This window comes from Megalobrama amblycephala, linkage group LG14 (genome assembly GCF_018812025.1).
Source record: "Megalobrama amblycephala isolate DHTTF-2021 linkage group LG14, ASM1881202v1, whole genome shotgun sequence".
NCBI classification, from domain to species: domain Eukaryota; kingdom Metazoa; phylum Chordata; class Actinopteri; order Cypriniformes; family Xenocyprididae; genus Megalobrama; species Megalobrama amblycephala.
The window spans coordinates 46,836,041-46,857,117 of NC_063057.1; the positions used below are offsets into that span (position 1 = coordinate 46,836,041).

Consider the following 21,077-nt stretch of genomic DNA (forward strand, 5'->3'; position numbering starts at 1 on the left):
TGCACACCAGCACATTATTTATAGCAGCACAAAAGTATCCTACATGCTCCATTGCCCCTTCATGGAGACATGATCCACTGGTGAACTGGGCACATATAGAAGAACAAAAGTAGCCAAATCATGAAAAAGGCATCGCTGTCCATTACTGTTCCTTCTTGCGATGCTTTTTGTTTGTTTGTTAACCTAGTTAATCCAAATTAATTACAGCAATCTTTATTTATAATCATTAATTATGAATAAGAAATAATTTCCCTATTTTGCAAATAAGGAACCACATTTTTATTTTTTGTGTCCGTCCCCCAAAGGAAATCCAGGATTTTTTTGAAACAATATTGAATATTACAGATAGCAAACCATGCAGGACAATGACAGAAAGCTCATCCACTGTTAGAACCTGTTAACTTTGGTGTTCAATAATCAAGACATACAAGTATTGTATTCATCAATAATTGTTTTGTTACTATTTCAAGAATAAAAAATATGTTGCATAAGATGGCATAAGGCAGTGGTTCCCAAAGTGGGGGTCCCGAGACATCGAGGGAGGGGTCGCGAGATGATTTCCAGAAATAAAATAAAAAACACTATATTTTTTAAAAAATGATTAGAAATAGCTTATTTTATCAATAATTGTAAAAAAAAAAAAAAAAAAAAAAAAAAAAACTAAAAATAGTAGTTAAATTAAAAACAGAAACCATGCAAATATAAAAAGCTATCAACCTTTCCAATAGGTTGTTTGCAATCACATGGTTCTGGTGACGCGCGAAATTCCGGTGGAGGGCAAGCAGTGAAAAATTAGAATGGAAGAGATGGAGTAAAATTCCTTTCTGTGCTGGTTTAGAAAGGTATAAACAGAAAATCACAACATATGTTGGACGTTGAACCTTATGTTATGAAGAGGAACAACTTTTCCACTGAATTGAAAGACTTTCCTGTCCATCGAGGAGGTAGATATGGAAAATGTGAAGCTGCCGTCATGCCGCGTTCAGTTCTAGTCTGGGCTTTGTTTATATCGCACTGCCTTTCTGCTAGTGAAGTTAGAGGCAGTATATTTGATTTTCTGTCGTGATTGTGAAAAAAGTTGCCATTGTAAGGTCATGTTTGCTGAATCGAGAATTGCAACAGGAGCTGACATCATCGTTCAGGGAAAAAATTGTATTACACCATCCAGTTTTTGCCTTTTCTACATGTAAAAACACACTAAGGGAAGCAGGCTGAGGAGGTGACAGGGAGACGCTGTATATTAAATCTATATCAAATGTCACTGATTGAAAGCACTCCTTATTACTCAATAAAATAATCAAATTGCTGAGTGTTTTTGAAAGTTTTGTATTTTGTTTGGTTTAATAATTAACATTACATTTGCGAGTATGATTCTCACTCTGCTTGTGAATATGTACAACCTGCATACAGCCACTTCAAACTGTTCACGAGCTTCTATGGGTTTGATTTTGGTTGTCATTTGTTGAAATAAATACAAAAAAAAAAGTGTGTCGGTGTCTGTCCGCTGAACGTGACCCTCCTATTCTCCTCTGTGGTCATATGGGAAAGTGAATATTTACAAAGACAACATTAAAACTACACTCACATTTAACGTTACACCCTTCTAACAAATAAATGGATGGACTTCTGTCAGCTTGTTAAACATTTATTTTATTTGGACATTTTCTACCATATGATGGCTGAAGCAGCGACGCTTTTCACGGTAACCAGATCAATATTGTGAACGGAATACTACAAAACTGAAGTGAAAACATCAATTACTATTCAATGGGATAAAATAGCTTCTCTTCCCTGCAAACGATACTATGAAGAATATTTAACCAAGTCAAAAACAAATTAGGTAAGCAGGTATCCATATTAATTTCTGTATCAGCAGACGCAAAACGCTATAAAAGGCGACAACTTTTAAAGTTAAAAAACTATATGTTATGTAGACGATAAAAGCTCCTTGTGGGTTCTCGGTTTGATCGATTTGAGCAACCATAAACGAAGCAAAACATACACTTTTGAGTTTTTGATAGGATTCCTATATAGAAAAATCAGTCCCTGCCCTCCAGCCGCATTTCACGTGCAGCAGTGACGTCATGTACAAACAACCTATTTCCTTCCCCTTGACTGTGACTGCTGAGGTGATTACAACAGATTAACAACATTAGCAACAGCATCAGCTGCAGCAGGTCAGTTTACAGCACCATGTACTACATTCCGACAAGTGTATGTAGGTAATTCTTTAGGCTTTAAGCTTTGGATTGGATATTATTTGAATTGCTATTATAAACTTAAGTATGAACTTACACTAATGCCCACACATTTACCACCAGAAGATGGCAGCTTAAAATGTTATCTGATCTAATCAAAAAATATACATGACAAACTAAAATATTCTGTCAATAAAAGAAAATTATTATTATTTTTTTAATTTAAAATAATAGCCTTTTTTTTTTTTTTTTTTTTAGAAATTCAAAACTAAGTAATTTTGGAGTAACACATTGCAAAACACAAGTATACAGCATTGGTCAAAACAATACAGACAAAAAGATGAACAAAACACTCCACTCACAGCTCTCACAACATGAGATAAAGAGATGAACCAGTACAAATGCTGAACATTTCTTCGAAATAATCTTTTCACAGGGCATGATACAGAGACCTTCTTAACAAATAGGCTCGCTAACATAATATTTCATTTGTACGCCACGTTGCAGTCCCTCATCAGACAGAATTCAACTTTGGCTCTGATCATCCACAGTTTTTGAAAGAAAATGTCGCTATGAATAGGCACCAGCAGTTCCACCACTCTGCTGTTTGATGTGTAGGCGGCCCTCTTTTTCAGTCCCTGGTTATGTCCGCCGGGGTCAGCCATGTCCATATGACCGGCTGTGTCTTTGTAAACAAGCCGGTGGAGAAAAGCGATTCCAGCGCATCTTTACTATAGTTGATCAGACTCTCGATGATACATCGATAAGGATATGTGCTTGAACTCTGAGATATCAAACAATCACCCAGGCTCACATCGACTTGTGAAAATATAGTAGCCCCGGGGTAATTTATCAGGCCAACCTTGGCATCGTTTGGTAAATCGGCACCATTAGGTCTTTGATTTTAAGACGCAGATACAACACCGTGTTATTTAGGTCGCCATTCCCCGCTATAAAAAACTCCAAAGGCGAAGAGTCTGATATAGCCGATAAAAGAGGTACTTCTAAATAACAGTTTTTCTCAATAACTGTCTGCGTCAGAGGAAGCGTAAATAAGTCCAACTTGGACTTGATGCACTCCCCTGACATGCAGTGGAGTAATGCCATGTCAGAATATGGTTTTTATGGCTTTCTTAACCGATACATTTCGCTTTACAGTCTTCTTACGCTTTCTGCGCACGACTGAATGTTTCTTGGGTCCCCGCTTTGTTTTGTTCTTTATCGAATGACCACGCCTCCTAGACATTCTCTTATGAGCCATGACCATCAGACCCGAACCGTCTTGAGATTTAGCGTTATCGTTATACGTTCTTGATAACGTTGGATACTATATTTTTAGCAGCTGATTTTAGGTGAGGTTTAGCGATACTGAATCCCCTTTTCAACAGTGGTATGGCCATCCTAAACAGCCCTCTAAACAATCCTCCTAACCCCGCCCCGTACATAACACCACTCCCTGAATATCCTGGTAGACCACCACTGGCCTGATTATGGTAATAGTTAACATATTCTGTAGTGTCCATCCCTCGGGGGTTGTAATACACCATTTGGATTGTTTCGAAGGTTTAAAGTGTAATTTTATGACGACTTTGCTGTTAGAAAATGGTATTTCACAGTTTTGGTTGTCCTTCATTTCGATGGTAATATCTGTGATGAGCTCCTTGTTGACCGATGCGTAATGCATTTTGTTGTATCTAACACTGACGGTGTCGTTGTTTTCACCCATTATATGTACGCATCTCAAAAGGGGGACATACGAATCACCGACCAATTGATATTGGATAATGTCGGTGTAAACATACATAGTATAGAAACCCGTGTTGATATCGGCTTGATGAGGAGCGCATGTAGTTTGACTCGTTGTAAAATCAGCATCTTTATGGTAGGCCGAACGCCCGATAGCATCATCTGGATTCATTCCTAAAACAGTGGTGTTTCCCAAAGAAGGATACTGACACGTTAGGTCTCTCAACCAGATACACTTTGTTTTTTAAAGGATCGTGAGACAATATAGCCGTTGGTACGAGAACATTAGATGTCACGTCACGTCACAAACGTTCGCATAGTACCCCCGTCTATTTTCACCTTCCTTGATACAAAAAACCCTGATAATTCTTTAAATGGGGCTGGGTCAGGTCTAGGTTGTGTATGTTTCGGGACTGGTCCGGGGGCGGTGTGTAGGTTGAAAATTCCATCATCATTAAAGGAGTACCAACTTCTAAGATATTCAGTTTCAACAAGAGTGACCTCCTATTTACCTTTCAAGTTGATAGGACTCGCTAACCTTGTTCTGTAACTAGAGATATGATTTTCCGGATAAACCGACAAAGAAGCGTAACGTAGAATCCGTCGTCGCCCATGGTACCCCGTTTACTCAAATATTCTAATCCTGTATGCATTCAAGTGTTTTAAGGGGATTGCAAGTCCACCAGAGCTTTTTTGTCTACATAACTATTAAATTTCGACGGCCATCCTAACCACTTCACTAAGACAAGCGTAGATCTCCTGTTTTTTCTCCCCTAAAATCTTTTCCACCTTAAACGCTTTGTTTTTGCTCATTTTTTGATTATTTTTTGTATCTCTTTTTCATAAAAAACTCTGTCGATGATCTCATGATCTCACCGGCATGGAATACATGAGGATATTGTGAAAAATTCTTCTGTGTAGTTCTGTTCATATCCTTTGGTGAACGGTCCTCTCACTTTAGAAATTCGAACAACGTCTCCGACTTTATATTTAAATACTGCTTTTTCTTTCTTCTTTATAGCTCCTTACAGATTTTAAAACACCAGACCCTCATTTTTTTTTGTTGACGTCCACCGGTCTAATCCTAATACTGCGATGATAACTGGTGTTATACCCCTGCATGATATCTTGTAAAACATCCACATAACGTCAGGAATTTGTAGCCATTAAAAATCGCCACATTCTACTTTTTAGCGTTCTATTAAAATGCTCCATGACGCTGGCCTTCAAATCAGTAGCCGTTGTGAAAAGATTAATGTTGTGCTTTTTCTTTACATCTTGAAAATGCTTGTTAAAAATCTCCATCCCCTGGTCCGTCTGCAATTTCTGTTAGACTCAAACACTTTAGTCACCTCGACCCCGCTCTTATTCTTTAACACTCAAGCCCATGCATACTTACTAAATACGTCGATGCACGTTAGCAAATATTTATTATTATCATTATCCTTGGAATAGGCAGACATGTCCATGAGATCCGCTTGGAACTGGGTATCCACTCCACATCCTACGACTCTATTGCATTTGTATTTTATAGGGGCTGTTCTGTGTAATGTGTACTTTTATTAAAAATCTAAAAAAAATATTAATGACAGCATACCATAGGAAATAAAAGAATAAATTGAAATACGATTACATAATGACCGCATGCTCTAAGTAAGTAAAATGTTAAAAAAAAAGATTAGTGATAGTCTAGCCAGAAAAGAAATTCACGGCATGACTTCCAATCGTGGCCTAGGACATAGTTGACCATTGTTTCAACAATATCACCGATGGTGCTAGAATCAACATTATGGAACATCATCATACGATTCGACGGCTTCTTCGATCAAATTTTTCAATAACACAATCATTTGTCTTCTGTAATGACCTTTAAACAGAATTTCTTTGAGGCTCCTTTGGCTACATACAGCACCCATGGTGGTGGGGTCTTGCTCAATCTCCATTCACAACAGAGAATCCCTCCCAGAGGTTGACGGTCTCGTTGACGACTTTCTCGTTGACGAATTTGTCCAGAAGTTTCTCCCTGATTTCTTGTAGTTTAGTGGTGATGAGCAGCTCGTCTTTTAATTTGTGCAGAATAGCTTCGGCTGCTCCTTGAATTCGCTGAGGATGAGTGTAACAAAGTTCAATGTCAGGAAGGAAGAGGACGGGGTCAGCTTGACTACTGACTGCTTTATTTGGTTTTCAAAAATAACAAAACAGGTGTGCAGACAGGCACAAAACGGTCCAATATAACATAAGAAACTCCAGCCAACAATTCCAGCATCCAGGAGGTAAGCAGTCAGTAGTCCTTCTCTCTCTCAGCCCGACTCAGGCCGGGGAGCCATCCGGCCTGCAGCATAATCCACAATGACTGGACCGTATCTGGCGCCTCCTTTTTAGTGAGATCAGTCAAAGGGCTGGTGAGGTCCGAATAATTAGGAACAAATCTCCTATAATATCCCGCCAGCCCCAGGAACTGTCTCACCTCCTTTTTGGTCTTGGGGCGCGGACAGGTCGCAACTGCTGCAGTCTTATCAATTTGGGGACGCACCTGTCCATGTCCCAAGTGGAAGCCCAGATATCTTACTTCCACACGCCCAATTGCACACTTCTTCGGGTTGGCCGTGAGCCCAGCCCCTCTCAGCGATCTCAGGACGGCCCTTAAATGCTGCATATGCCGCTGCCAGTCATGACTAAATATAATTATGTCATCTAAATAGGCTGCAGCATACGCAGCATGGGGCCGTAGAATCCTATCCATGAGACGCTGAAAGGTAGCCGGTGCCCCGAACAGCCCGAACGGAAGAGTGACAAATTGGTGTAATCCGAACGGCGTTGTGAAAGCTGTTTTTTCTTTAGATAACGGCGACAAGGGGATCTGCCAATATCCCTTTGTTAAGTCCAGTGTCGAATAAAAACGAGCTGTACCGAGCCGATCAAGCAGTTCGTCCACCCGTGGCATTGGATACGCGTCGAATTTCGACACAGCATTCACCTTGCGATAATCCACACAGAACCGAACCGAGCCGTCCGTCTTAGGAACTAAAACTATCGGGCTCGCCCAGTTACTGCTGGATTCTTCTATTACCCCCATGTCAAGCATTGCCTCTAATTCTGTCTGAACCACTTTTTTCTTGTGCTCAGGCAAGCGATACGGCCGGCTGCGAACTACCACGCCCGGCTCTGTCTCGATATGGTGCTGAATCAGATTAGTACGGCCCGGTAGGGGGGAGAACACGTCCGCAAATTCTGCTTGTAATTTAGTGAGATCAGTGAGCTGGGAGGGCGAGAGATGATCTCCTCCCGGAGCCAGCGTAAGAGATTGAGGTTTGGAAATCGCCTCTGGCCCAAGATCATCCTCTCCACCAATCACCATCGCCAGCATCACTGCCTCTGCCTCATTCCATTTTTTGAGGAGATTGAGGTGATATATCTGACGTGCCCCCTCCTATCAGACCGTATTACCTCATAATCGAGATCTCCAATTTGCCGTGTGACCTCAAATGGTCCTTGCCACTTTGCCAATAATTTAGAGCTTGACGTAGGGAGCAATACAAGCACTTTCTCTCCCGGTGTAAATTTTTGTAAATTAGTCCCCCTGTTATACAGCCGGCTCTGTTTGTCCTGGGCTTGTAACAAATTCTCCGTTGACAGCCGCCCCAAAGTGTGAAGTTTTGTTCTCAAGTCCATGACATACTGAATTTCGTTCTTACTTTGAGATGGTCCGTCCTCCCAAGTTTCTCTTAGAACATCCAAAACCCCGCGGGGCTGGCGTCCATAGAGAAGCTCGAAGGGGGAAAACCCCGTGGAGGCTTGCGGGACCTCTCGCACAGCGAACAACAGGGGTTCTAACCATTTATCCCAATTTTTGGCGTCCTCCTGAACGAATTTACGAATCATGGTTTTTCAGCGTGCGATTAAAACGTTCGACCAGCCCGTCCGTTTGTGGGTGAAAGACGCTGGTACGGATCGTTTTAATGCCCAATAATTCATAAAGTTCGCGTAACGTACGTGACATAAACGCCGTGCCTTGATCGGTGAGGATTTCTTTTGGAATCCCCACCCGGGAGATTAAACTGAACAGTGCGTCCGCAACACTCTTAGCAGAAATGCTGCGGAGAGCCACTGCTTCAGGATATCGTGTTGCATAATCCACAATGACTAATGCAAAGCGATGTCCTCTAGATGATCGCTCTAATGGCCCGATGAGGTCCATACCAATTCTCTCGAAGGGGACCTGCATTAATGGAAGTGGGCGCAAAGACGCTTTTGGGGTGGCCGGTGGATTCACCAGCTGACATTCACGACAAGACGCGCACCACCTGCGCACATTCTCATGAATGCCCGGCCAAAAAAATCGGGTCATGAGGCGATTTAGTGTTGTTGCCTGTCCTAAGTGTCCAGCCATAGGATTAGAATGAGCCGCCTGAAAAAGCATTTCCCGGCGGCTCTTTGGAACTAACAACTGGGTTGTATCTTCTTTTGTCTGGGTATCTTGGGTCACCCGATACAACCTATTTTTCACAACTGCAAAATATGGATAGGTAAGCGCGCGTCCAGGCTGGAGAGGCTGACCGTCGATGACTTGGACCTGTTCAAATGCACGTTTCAACGTCTCATCCTGAGACTGCTCCAGGGGAAAATCATCGCGCTCCGAGAGAATTATTCTCGGGGCGGGACACGCGGATATCCAGGCGGCCGTGACCTGGGCAAAGGGACAGGATGAGAGAGAGGGACAGAAGATGGAGAGGGAGAGAGAGAAGCAGATGGGAGGGGTTCGCCGACCCCGGGGCACGCCACCATATGGTCCTCCGCGAGATGGATGGCCGAGTCCAGCGACGTGGGGCGGTGGCACTGGACCCACTCGGCTGTCTTCTTCGGTAGCCGAGTGATAAACTGCTCCAGCACCACTCGATCGACGATCTTCTCCACGTCGCTTCCCTCAGCCAACAGCCATTTGCGGCAGGAGTCCCGGAGCTGTTGGGCCATCACGAAGGGTCGGCCGGACTCAGCCAGCTCAAGCGAGCGGAAACGCTGTCGGTGTTCCTCAGGGCTCCGGCCGACCCGCTGGAGGATGGCCCTCTTCAGGTCGTCGAAGACCAGGAGATTCTGGACCGGAAGCTGCTGTGCCGCTATCTGGGACTCCCCGGAGAGCAGCGGGACCAGGCGCATCGGCCACTGGTCCCGCGGCCAGCCTGACAGCTCGGCCGTCTTTTCAAAAAGGTCCAGGAATGCCTCCGGGTCGTCCGCAGATCCCATTTTGTTGAATGGCAGGTGGGCGGGCACAGCGCGATGTTCCGTGGCTTCCGGTCGAACCTCCCGGTCAATCCAGCTCCGGAACCTCTCGCGGTCCTCCTGCTGGGCTTGGACGATGACTTGAAAAGATCTTTCCTGATCTCTCCGCAAGTCCAGCAGGGCCTGATGTTGTTCCTGTTGTAGGCCCGCGAGGCTGCTGATAATCTCCGCAAATGGCATTCCGGAGGACGATTGCATGGCGGCGGCTTTCCTCTCCCTTCCCGGGTTTCGGCACCAGTGTAACAAAGTTCAATGTCAGGAAGGAAGAGGACGGGGTCAGCTTGACTACTGACTGCTTTATTTGGTTTTCAAAAATAACAAAACAGGTGTGCAGACAGGCACAAAACGGTCCAATATAACATAAGAAACTCCAGCCAACAATTCCAGCATCCAGGAGGTAAGCAGTCAGTAGTCCTTCTCTCTCTCAGCCACTCCGGTTTCTCCTGGCGTTATATACTCTCTCCACGCCAATTACTGAAACAAGAAACAGGTGTTCGTCATTTGCATTTAACCCACTCACTCAACCGCTCGTCTCCTGCCTCTCTCTCCCGCTGCAGACTTCGCTGAACCACGCCCCCCTCGCCACAATGAGACTTTAGGCTATGATGGTTCGGAGATAGGGTTTAAACAGTCTGTGGGTCAGTTCGTCAAAGTGGGTGTCAGGGGCTTAAACAGGCAGGAATGTTGTATTTGGCTCAGATGATTTATAGCACATCCTTTGCAGTCCTCCTTCTGCTTATTGCCGATGAGGTGTTGCAGTAGCACTACGATCATAGCTTTTACGATTTTGAATCCAACATCAGTGAAACAACTGTCAGGAGCATCAAAACCCTTATCAGTCATTGTAGATGTACTTTCGCCGTGATCAGTCAGGAAACTCAGGTTGCGTTGTCCAAGCTCAGTGCAGAATTTATCTAGCCATTGTTTATTGCCAACAGATACGCAGGGTTTGTCTGTCAGAATATGATCAGTAGCATTGTCATCGGGAGGGTCAAATCCGTTGTCGAAAGAGACTCCGCAGCTGCAGATGTGAGAGCGCTCTGAAGTATCGTGTTGAGCCATGGCTTATAAAGGTGTTCTGAGGATATGGGTGTGACTTGCTGATGCTTATAAATGGTTGTAGTGAATGGGCGGGGATGGCAGAGCATATGTGCTGGTGCGTGCGCATCTCTTTGTGTTGAATAGCTGTACTCTAACTTTATTGTATCCATCCCACATGTCACACCACTTGAACATTTTGTTTATGATCGAGAAATGGGAACTCAGCATAGTCAGATCACACCACTTGAACAAAAATCGCATCTCGTACATATCATGATGTTCATCATGTAGGATGACCCCACTATGGTCACTGAGCTTTGTCTTGTCTTTGCAACAGAATATGTAGACGCATTCATCCTGTTTCTTATTAGAGTGATCGCCGACCATGCGATAGCGAACATTCAGAGTTATCCCGTCCCACTCGGCGATGTACAAAGGTTCTTCTCCACAGTCATTCAGATCTTTCCAGACACGTAAAATGTAAAATAAAGTCCAGTCTTTAACAGGAAACATCAGACAGGGATCTTCTCCAGGTTTAAATTCGCTGGTGCTGTCGGCAGTGTAGAGCGTAACGACTCAGGACTCCTTATTGAATATGTAACCAAATACGAGGTTGCTATTCATTACAAATTCTGCTCTCACACAACCCTTACTGTCGTGGAGAAACTTTGTCAAATAGACATAGCCGTGTGGTTTTCTTGGAGCCAAGGTCAGGCTTTCTGTCATCTCTTCTTCGTTCCATTTTGTCTCAGGCGTTTTAGGTGAGTTTAAACTATCCATGTTTCACGTTTCTTTTCTGCTGAATACATTGCGGTCTTTTTATATTATAGAGTATGTGCTGGAATGCGGATGTCTGTTCAACACATGTGTGACCCTCAACCTTTAAAATTACCCTCAGGACTTCCAAAGATGGTCAAAGTTAAAAAATTATCCATTCGTTCCACCCCATAAATGACCCCGGGTCAACACCACAGGTATTTCAAAAATGCCAGTAATCAATGGACATATTCATAACCCATGTTGAAGGTCGACCTTGGGGGAGGGGAAATATCCTGAGGGCTAATATCATAATTCATAAGCTCAAATGTCAGGTCAAAGGTCATCCATCAAAAAAAAGTGACACGTCGCAGAATATTTACAGCTTCTGTCCACTTTTTAAGGTTCATATTTAGGAGCTGTTTCACTGTATTGTGGGGGATTTTCTGCAGGATGGTGATGTATGGAAGAGACGCTGACCAGAGGAACCTGCAAGAAAAACAGGTGTGCCATCAGCTTCAATGGTTATTTATTGATTTTATATATATATATATATATATATATATATATATATATATATATATATATATATATATATAATCAGTCCAATTAGTCTGGGGCTACAAGCTTCTCTTACCTCTGACTGGTTAAGATTATGTGTCTGATAGGACTGGGGAATTACAACATGGTGAACATTCAGCACCTTTAGAAAAATGCACATGTAGGGTTTTATATTTTCTTACTGCAATATAAATTCAATAACATTGGCAGACAGTTCCAGTATTACAAGTTTATATACAGCACTGTATTTCAAATGGAAATGGAAAAAGGCAAAGACAAAAAATCCTGCTGAAATGTTTTGATGTGGAAACTTGTGCCTTTGTGCAGATTTTTGAAAACAATAGAAACAGAAAAACTACTCATCTTTCTGTCGATCTGCAATGTCCTAGCAACCACCCAGAACACCCTAGCAACTGCCTATCAACCGTAGCGGCCACTCATCTTCTAGACCTGAACACATGACTCACCTGAGCAGCACAGCAGGCGTTGGCTTTACAGGCAAATGCTGACAGACAGATGGAGATGATCAACTCAAGGACAGTGAATACCAAGAACACACCAGTGATCCCCTCGAAGAGAAAACACTCATCATTAGCACAAATATTAATCAAATAAATGATAGTTTCTCACACTGGTACGCTGGCTGCAAGTGCAGAATGTACAATCCTTGAGATTCATATGGTAATATAACAAACTAGAATGAGTTTACAATTAATGTGTAATATCAATGACTTCTTACATTGTAAATGATCAGTAATAGTAGGAAGTATATCAGATTCTTCTATTAAATGTCAGTAAAAAAAGAATGGACGGGTTATTGCAGATTACAGCTAACAACTTTACTGACAACACAGTGATCTTATAGTAATTACTAAATAAAAGTGAATAGAAAAGTTGTTAACATACCCTGTACTTGACATCCGAATGAGAAGAGTTCAATGATTCTATAGACAATTCCACTGAAAGTATAGAAATGGAAATGCCTGCATTTATAGCACTCATGATGCTCATTCCAAGTGAACCTTTCACCTATGGGCAGAAAACATTAAAAAAAAAACAAGTTAATAAGTTTGCAAGCACTTTACCTAATGTGTTAAAGCAGATCATATATATGGAGCACTATAAAAATTAAATATACTCGCAAGTGGCAATAATCAGGGTCCAAATATAAATAATATAATATCTCTCTTCAAATATAATAAAATTAAAATAAATTTTCAAATATAATACAGGTGTCTCTGTATGGAACTACTCTTCTATGTACTATTTTACGACAGACAAATAATATTGTCTCTTCATTTTAGTTGGATAGCAATACATTCATTCATGTCAATTTGACATGTTTTCTGTATTGTATAAAGGTAATTTGGAGATCACCGATTTATTTGCAACCTAATTAGACTACATTAAGCTTTATAAAAATATAATGAATGTTATGCATAAATCGAATTTACAGATTTTATCTCGTGCCTCCCACTTGTGGACAACATTAGTATTACAGCCTGTGATTCCCATTGATATACAGGTCCTTCTCAAAAAATTAGCATATTGAGATAAAGTTCATTATTTTCCATAATGTAATGATAAAAATTAAACTTTCATATATTTTAGATTCATTGCACACCAACTGAAATATTTCAGGTCTTTTATTGTATTAATACTGATGATTTTGGCATACAGCTCATGAAAACCCAAAATTCCTATTTCAAAAAATTAGCATATCATGAAAAGGTTCTCTAAACGAGCTATTAACCTAATCATCTGAATCAACTAATTAACTCTAAACACCAGCAAAAGATTCCTGAGGCTTTTAAAAACTCCCAGCCTGGTTCATTACTCAAAACCGCAATCATGGGTAAGACTGCCGACCAGAAGGCCATCATTGACACCCTCAAGCGAGTGGGTAAGACACAGAAAGAAATTTCTGAACGAATAGGCTGTTCCCAGAGTGCTGTATCAAGGCACCTCAGTGGGAAGTCTGTGGGAAGGAAAAAGTGTGGCAAAAAACGCTGCACAACGAGAAGAGGTGACCGGACCCTGAGGAAGATTGTGGAGAAGGACCGATTCCAGACCTTGGGGGACCTGCGGAAGCAGTGGACTGAGTCAGACAGGTGGACAGGTGCTGCATTCCCCAGGTCAAGCCACTTTTGAACCAGAAACAGCGGCAGAAGCGCCTGACCTGGGCTACAGAGAAGCAGCACTGGACTGTTGCTCAGTGGTCCAAAGTACTTTTTTTGGATGAAAGCAAATTTTGCATGTCATTCGGAAATCAAGGTGCCAGAGTCTGGAGGAAGACTGGGGAGAAGGAAATGCCAAAATGCCTGAAGTCCAGTGTCAAGTATCCACAGTCAGTGATGGTCTGGGGTGCCATGTCAGCTGCTGGTGTTGGTCCACTGTGTTTTATCAAGGGCAGGGTCAATGCAGCTAGCTATCAGGAGATTTTGGAGCACTTCATGCTTCCATCTGCTGAAAAGCTTTATGGAGATGAAGATTTCGTTTTTCAGCACGACCTGGCACCTGCTCACAGTGCCAAAACCACTGGTAAATGGTTTACTGACCATGGTATTACTGTGCTCAATTGGCCTGCCAACTCTCCTGACCTGAACCCCATAGAGAATCTGTGGGATATTGTGAAGAGAAAGTTGAGAGACGCAAGACCCAACACTCTGGATGAGCTTAAGGCCGCTATCGAAGCATCCTGGGCCTCCATAACACCTCAGCAGTGCCACAGGCTGATTGCCTCCATGCCACGCCGCATTGAATCAGTCATTTCTGCAAAAGGATTCCCGACCAAGTATTGAGTGCATAACTGAACATAATTATTTGAAGGTTGACTTTTTTTGTATTAAAAACACTTTTCTTTTATTGGTCGGATGAAATATGCTAATTTTTTTAGGTTTTCATGAGCTGTATGCCAAAATCATCAGTATTAAAACAATAAAAGACCTGAAATATTTCAGTTGGTGTGCAATGAATCTAAAATATATGAAAGTTTAATTGGTAACGCTTTATAATAACTGCACACTATGAAGCATTAGTTAAGCATTAGTTAATAGTTATTTCATCACTTATAAAGAATTAATAGACATTAGTAAGTAGTTTATAAATACAGCTATAATTGCTTTATTCTTGATTTATAAGCATATCTATAATGAGTTTAATAATTGTATTTTCATACTTTATTAATAATCAATTTATCATTTCTAAATTAAGTATTACATTATTTACAAACCAGTTATTTAGGAGTTGTCAGTAGTTCATTTAGTAAGTGTAAGTAAATGATTAATAAACTATTTAAACATTCATTTATACATCTTATTATTTAGACACATAGTAATAGTTACTTAGTGTGTTAGTAAATGTTTTATTAACACATATTCCTACTGCAATTCATGATTAATTCAGGTAGTTATAAAACATTTAGAAGTGGTCAGTTAACTATTTTTGTGAGCTCATCTAAAGTGACGACTATTTATGCTTTCTAAAGCTTTTATAAATGAGATTTAAAGGTTCAGTGATCTTCTGCACTGCTGTTCTCTGTTTTAAAGTTAGTACCGAGGTAGTTTTGACACTAGGAATATGTTAATAAAGCATTTATTAACACACTGAGTAACTAATACTATATGTCTAAATAATAAGATGCATAAATGTACATTTAAATATTTTATTAATCATTTACTTACACTTCCTAAATGATCTTATGAACCACTGACAACTCCTAAATTACTGGTTTGTGAATAATGTAATACATAATTTAGAAATGATAAATTGATCATTAATAAAGTATGAAAATACAATTATTAAACTCATTATAGATATGCTTATAAATCAAGAACAAAGCATTTATAGCTGTATTTATAAATGGCTTACTAATGTCTATTAATGTTTTATAAATGATGAATTAACTATTTACTAATGCTTAACTAATGCTTCATAGCGTGAGTTATTCTAAAGTGTTACCGTTTAATTTTTATCATTACATTATGGAAAATAATGAACTTTATCACAATATGCTAATTTTTTGAGAAGGACCTGTAAATGGCTGAATATTAAAAATTGCTGTTAGCACCCTTGAGCATCAGAAATTAATAAAACTTTGCATGTTTACTCAGAATGTCTTGTTGTCCACATGTACCAAGTTTTGTGATGTTTGGGCTTTATGTTCACAAGATATAGGCCAATTCATGAGTTCACACTTACATGTAATCAAGTAGAGTAAAGGTTAAGTGTATTTGGTGTGGTGTCCGAGCTCGAACCCAGAGTACTCCCCCTGATGTGGTAAGGATAGATAGAACTAGAAGTGAGGAGATGCTGATAAAGGTAAGACTGTTGTATATATACACCTCTTGTTGTTAATGAGTTGATTAACTGAATGCTCTTCACTCATGTTAATTAGGTTAATTATCTGAACCTACTCCTCCCGAACTTTGTTAATAAAACGTAGTTTAGTAATTTAGTCATTACATAATTAGGAATTATTCAAATTCCTTTGAATTTTTAACATTAGAGTCTGGGGATGATGCATGTCAAGTTTAGTGTGAATTGAATATACGACAATTTGAATGGTCTTTAAAAATTAGACACTTTATGTGTGAACACATAATCGAGCTCTCTCGAAATAACCGTCTTGATATACATAAATAGTAAATAATACCTGAATACTACAGTTAGATCATTTAACTTTATCTGTAACTGTTGTAAAGTATTTACAGTATCTCACAAAAGTGTAGATGTAGAGTAGTCAATGTGCAGCTTGTATAGCAGTACAGATTTACTGACCTCTGAAAATAACTCAACATACAGCTATTATTGTCTAAATAGCTGGCAACAAAAGTGAGTACACCCTAACTGATAACAGCTCTACATCTTTCAACCATGCAAAGCCACATGTCCTATTCATTATGTTCATGTTTTTGTCTGCTTGACAGGACCATACAAATTTGCCTATCTTGTATTAGAGCAGTAAAAACTTGCTTTGAGCATAATCCTCTCATACTGACCACTGGATGTTCAACATGGCCCCTCATGGCAAAGAACTCTCTGAGGATTTGAGAATTAGAATGGTTGCTCTCCACAAAGATGGCCTAGCCTATAAGAAGATCGGTAACACTCTGAAACTGAGTTACAGCACAGTGGCCAGGGTCATAGAGAGAGGTTTTCCTCAAAGAAGTTAAGTCCTCGTGTTGTGCGTCAGGTGCAGAAGCTGGCTTCAAAAAACAAATGCATTAGTGCTGCCAGCATTGGTTTAGAGGTATGGCGCACACTGCAACAAGTCGGTTTGCATGGCCATCATCCCAGAAGGAAGCGTCTTCTGAAGCTGGCTCACAAGAAAGCCCACAAACAGTTTGCTGAAGACAACCTGTCCAAGAACATGAATTACTGGAACCATGTCCATACTAAAGTGTAACCGAAAACTTTTGTAACAATATTACCATTCAAAAGTTTGGGGTCAGTAATTTTTCTTTTTTTTCTTTTGGAAAGAAACTAATTAATACTTTTACCCGTTTCGGACACATTGTTCAATCTTACATTAAATATATTCAGTGCTTGTGTAACCGCTCCTGTTCGAACCGGGACTGCCGGCATAAGAGTCGGGCACTCTAACAAGGAGGCTAAAGACCACGGTCACTAGAGCACCTCTTGAGATCAGAGGAGTGAGGTAGAGACCTGCGCGGGACGGATTTTCTCGCTCCCGCAAGATTGTGTCCCGCTCCCGCCCGCTCCCGCAAAAATATATATTATTTTCTCCCGCTCCCGCCCGCAAAATCCCGCGGGTAAACGTATAAGTATTGTTTTTTTTTTAAAAAAAAATACATTGCATATGTAAACCCTGAAACCCTCTCCAGAGACGGTGTCATAAGGTCTTATGTTGGCACAAACAAAGTCAACAAATTTTTCTGTTGTTATATCTTTTATTGCACTTGACACTTTCGACTGACTTGCCGTAAATGTCAGGGATGTTTGGCCTTTCAAAACGGTGCACACATGACGCTTCAGACCTGAAGTTCCAGACTTGTGACTTGTATGTGAGTATTTTGCTGCATTTGTCACAGCTCGCAAAAGGAAGGTGCTTTCCATTGCTGTCGCATACTACTGAAAAACATTTCCAAATATCAGATTTTCCTTTGCTTGGTTTTGTAGTTTTGCATGTTCCTTTCTTTAATAACTTACTAATATCTGTAGGACTAAGCGATTCACCTGAGTCATGAGGTGCAGACATTTTGCCTCTGTGTGGTAGGCTTGGCTGTTTCGCACCTATGAACCACACGAGAGTTAGCTTCCGACCCTGCGCCTGTAAATCGTTTTTATTTTATTTTATTATAAATAAAGGTTTATTTGTTTCTAGTTATTCTATTTTGTTAGATATTTCCACTTTGCGGGAGTCCCGCAAATAATTTTATTTTCCCGCAACCCGCACACAATAATATCGTGCCGCCCGCATCCGCATTCACCCATCAAATACTGTCCCGCGCCGCAATCGGTTGTGCTGGGTCCCGTGGTACTCCCGCGGGAGTGCAGGTCTCTAGAGTGAGGTTTACACGCACAGCTCTTACTGACCTACATCCATTACACTTAAAATACCTGAAAATACATAGCGACTTGTTCATACCAAACACAGACTGGAGGTGCCTTTGACATGGAGTGCATTTTCTGCAGCAATGCTCAGTGATCCTGCGGTAATGTACTGAGAGGAGAGATAAAGGAAGCTTCAGTTAGAATATTTAGCTTATAAAAGACAAGAACTGTACTTAATTGTATAAAGTTTGCTTACGAAGAGAGATCCCCAGTAAGGAATACCCCAAATAACAAAGATGGATTGGACTGTAGACACAATGCCAAGCAGGAGAATCAGCAGGCCGATCATTATCTGGACAGTCTGAGTAAGACCAGAAAACAGATACTTATTGCAGGGGTCATAATTAATCACAGTTGTCAGCTGAGCAGGGTCACCAGATCTGCACAACAAAACCTGCCCATCTCAACAGTTAATGTTTCTACTACTGCTTTTTTGGATTTGGATGTTCCTGTACATTTCCTCCTTCACACTGACAGACACATATGATAATCAATTATTGAAAGATTTCTCACCCCAAGCACTTTTGGTTGTCCTTTCAGAAATGCCTCAATTCCTTGAGGAAGTGAAGCTGCCTGTGGGACATGAACAGTCACTGGAGCATTTGTCCCTCTTTCAGCTGGTGCCGTTTGTTCTGGTTGCTGAAACTGGATGACCAGCGTCCCAGAGTTTGTGGGTATGACGGTACTGGACATTCTTGTTTCTGAATATGAGATTGACCTGTACAAAATCACAGTTAATCAAGACAAGTAAAAACAGTAACACTTTACAATAAGGTTCATTAATTAAACATTAGTTAATGTATTAACTAACCATGAGCAATACATTTGTTACTGTATTTACTAATCTTTGTTAACGTTAATAAAAATACAGTTGTTCATTGTTTGTTCGTGTTAGTTCACAGAGCATTCACTAATGTTAACAAGATTTGAATAATGCATTAAAAACAGTTTTCAACATAAATGTTGAAATTAACATTGACAATGATTAATAAATGCTGTAGAAGTGTAGTTCATTATTAGTTCATGTTAACTAATGTAGGTAACTAATGTAGTTAACTAATGAACCTTATTGTAAAGTGTTACCGTAAAAACGTGAAGAATAAGAATATAAAATACCAGTGTATGTGGTCTTCATATTCTGGAAAAGCTTATGAGAGTAGTTTCCTTCAGTTATTTTTCACACTCCTCTGAGATAACACATCCTGTGTAATGAAACTGTTTCCCAGAATGAAAGATAAAGTGGGTGGAGCTCAGATGGTTAGGAGGGGTGGCAAAGTTGCCCACTGTTTCCAGGAAATCAAGCCTGAAAGTCAAGATTATCGTCCGCGTGCACCGGAAGATGCAAACGACTTTTCTCCAGTGTTGTGACGTATTTCCAAGTGAAACAGGATATTGAATAGAGGGCAGGGGTTTTACTTTAGCGCTCCTCCTCTCCATATCTCGCTCATAGCAGACGAACGGTTGCAGGGGAGTGGTTAACGTGTTTTCAACCCAAGCCGTCAAACTGACGTCATCAGAGAATGAACGCCATTCCAGACTGGAAGTAACTTTTCAGATTTGATTAAAGATTACAGCGACAAACAATTTTTTCCTGTGTTTTAACTTGCACGGATTGTTTACCACAAGACTAGCAATATGCACTAACAAATTAAATAGGGTCGATTTTGATTTCATGCCGACTTTAAAATCTATCTTACTTAATTTGTCTTTGTTGTATTTTATATAATCTGCATGCTGGTTTGGACACAGGCTGGTAAATATTGTACAAAATGTGACATAATGACTAGCACAGCCATAACGTTTATTGATACCACATGTTTCAATTCATTCAAACCGTATTCAGAGATTCTGATGACAGAACACAGGTGAACAGCTTTTAAAGCTTTTCTGTTATGACTAGTTCAAATAGTAGAAATATAATTCTTAATTTTTTTTAAAGCAACAAAGAAAGGTTCTGTCAAAAAAGAACTGACCAAGCAACATCAACATATGTTGGCAGTATTGGGTCTACAGGCAAGTTAGAGAAGATCTCAAGGACCATGAATGTTTATGTTTATGTTTATTTATGTGGACTTCAGCGAAAACTATTTGTGCAAAAATGCAGTCTGTCCATTTTGGGGATCCCACCAGCAGGTAACCCTGCACACCAGCACATTATTTATAGCAGCACAAAAGTATCCTACATGCTCCATCGCCCCTTCACAGAGACATGATCCACTGGTGAACTGGGCACATATAGAAGAACAAAAGTAGCCAAACCATGAAAAAGGGCATTACTGTTCCTTCTTGCAATGCTTTTTGTTTGTTTGTTAACCTAGTTAATCCAAATTAATTACAGCAATCTTTATTTATAATCAATTATGAATAAGAAATAATTTCTCTAATTTGCAATTCTCTAAATTGGGAATTGTTTTGCCACTTGTCATCATGATTGATTGTAATAAGGAACCACACTTTTATTTGTGTGTCCATCCCCCAAAGGAAATCTGGAAAATGTTTTGTATTTTTTGAAACAATATTGAATATTGCAGATGGGAAACCATGCAGGGCAGTGACAGAAAGCTCATCCACTGTTAGAACCTGTTAACTTTGGTTATACTCTGTTCCACCCTGTTAGGCAAGTCATTTTTAAACAATAAAAATTTGAGAGCAACGTTAAATGTTTGGCATACTTTTGTCTTATTTTGGGAGATGACAAGCATTAACAGCATATATATTTTTGAGCAACAATTTTGTATTTACCATCCTGCTGGCAAAAATGGGTACAAAAAAAGCACCTGTTCTTAATAATCAAGACATACAGTATTCTATTCATCAATGGCATAAGGGACATATACTATCAAAGAAATTATTGTTTAACATTTATGGTAACGCTTTACAATAAGGTTCATAAGTTAAACATTAGTTAATGTATTAACTAAC

General features: G+C 40.3%; 1 protein-coding gene across 1 annotated transcript; it reads right to left on the minus strand.

Annotated features, from left to right (window-relative positions):
- Window positions 1-9,920: 9,920 nt before the first annotated feature.
- LOC125245910 (membrane-spanning 4-domains subfamily A member 15-like) lies at window positions 9,921-19,465 on the minus strand. Its single transcript, XM_048156738.1, has 8 exons — window positions 19,272-19,465; window positions 18,669-18,873; window positions 18,352-18,456; window positions 18,190-18,264; window positions 12,486-12,608; window positions 12,047-12,148; window positions 11,656-11,721; window positions 9,921-11,507 (listed from the first exon to the last, which is right to left on the minus strand). The coding sequence occupies exons 2-8, from the start codon at window positions 18,846-18,848 to the stop codon at window positions 11,418-11,420; spliced, it is 741 nt and encodes a 246-aa protein (XP_048012695.1). The 5' UTR covers window positions 18,849-18,873; window positions 19,272-19,465; the 3' UTR covers window positions 9,921-11,417.
- Window positions 19,466-21,077: the final 1,612 nt, after the last annotated feature.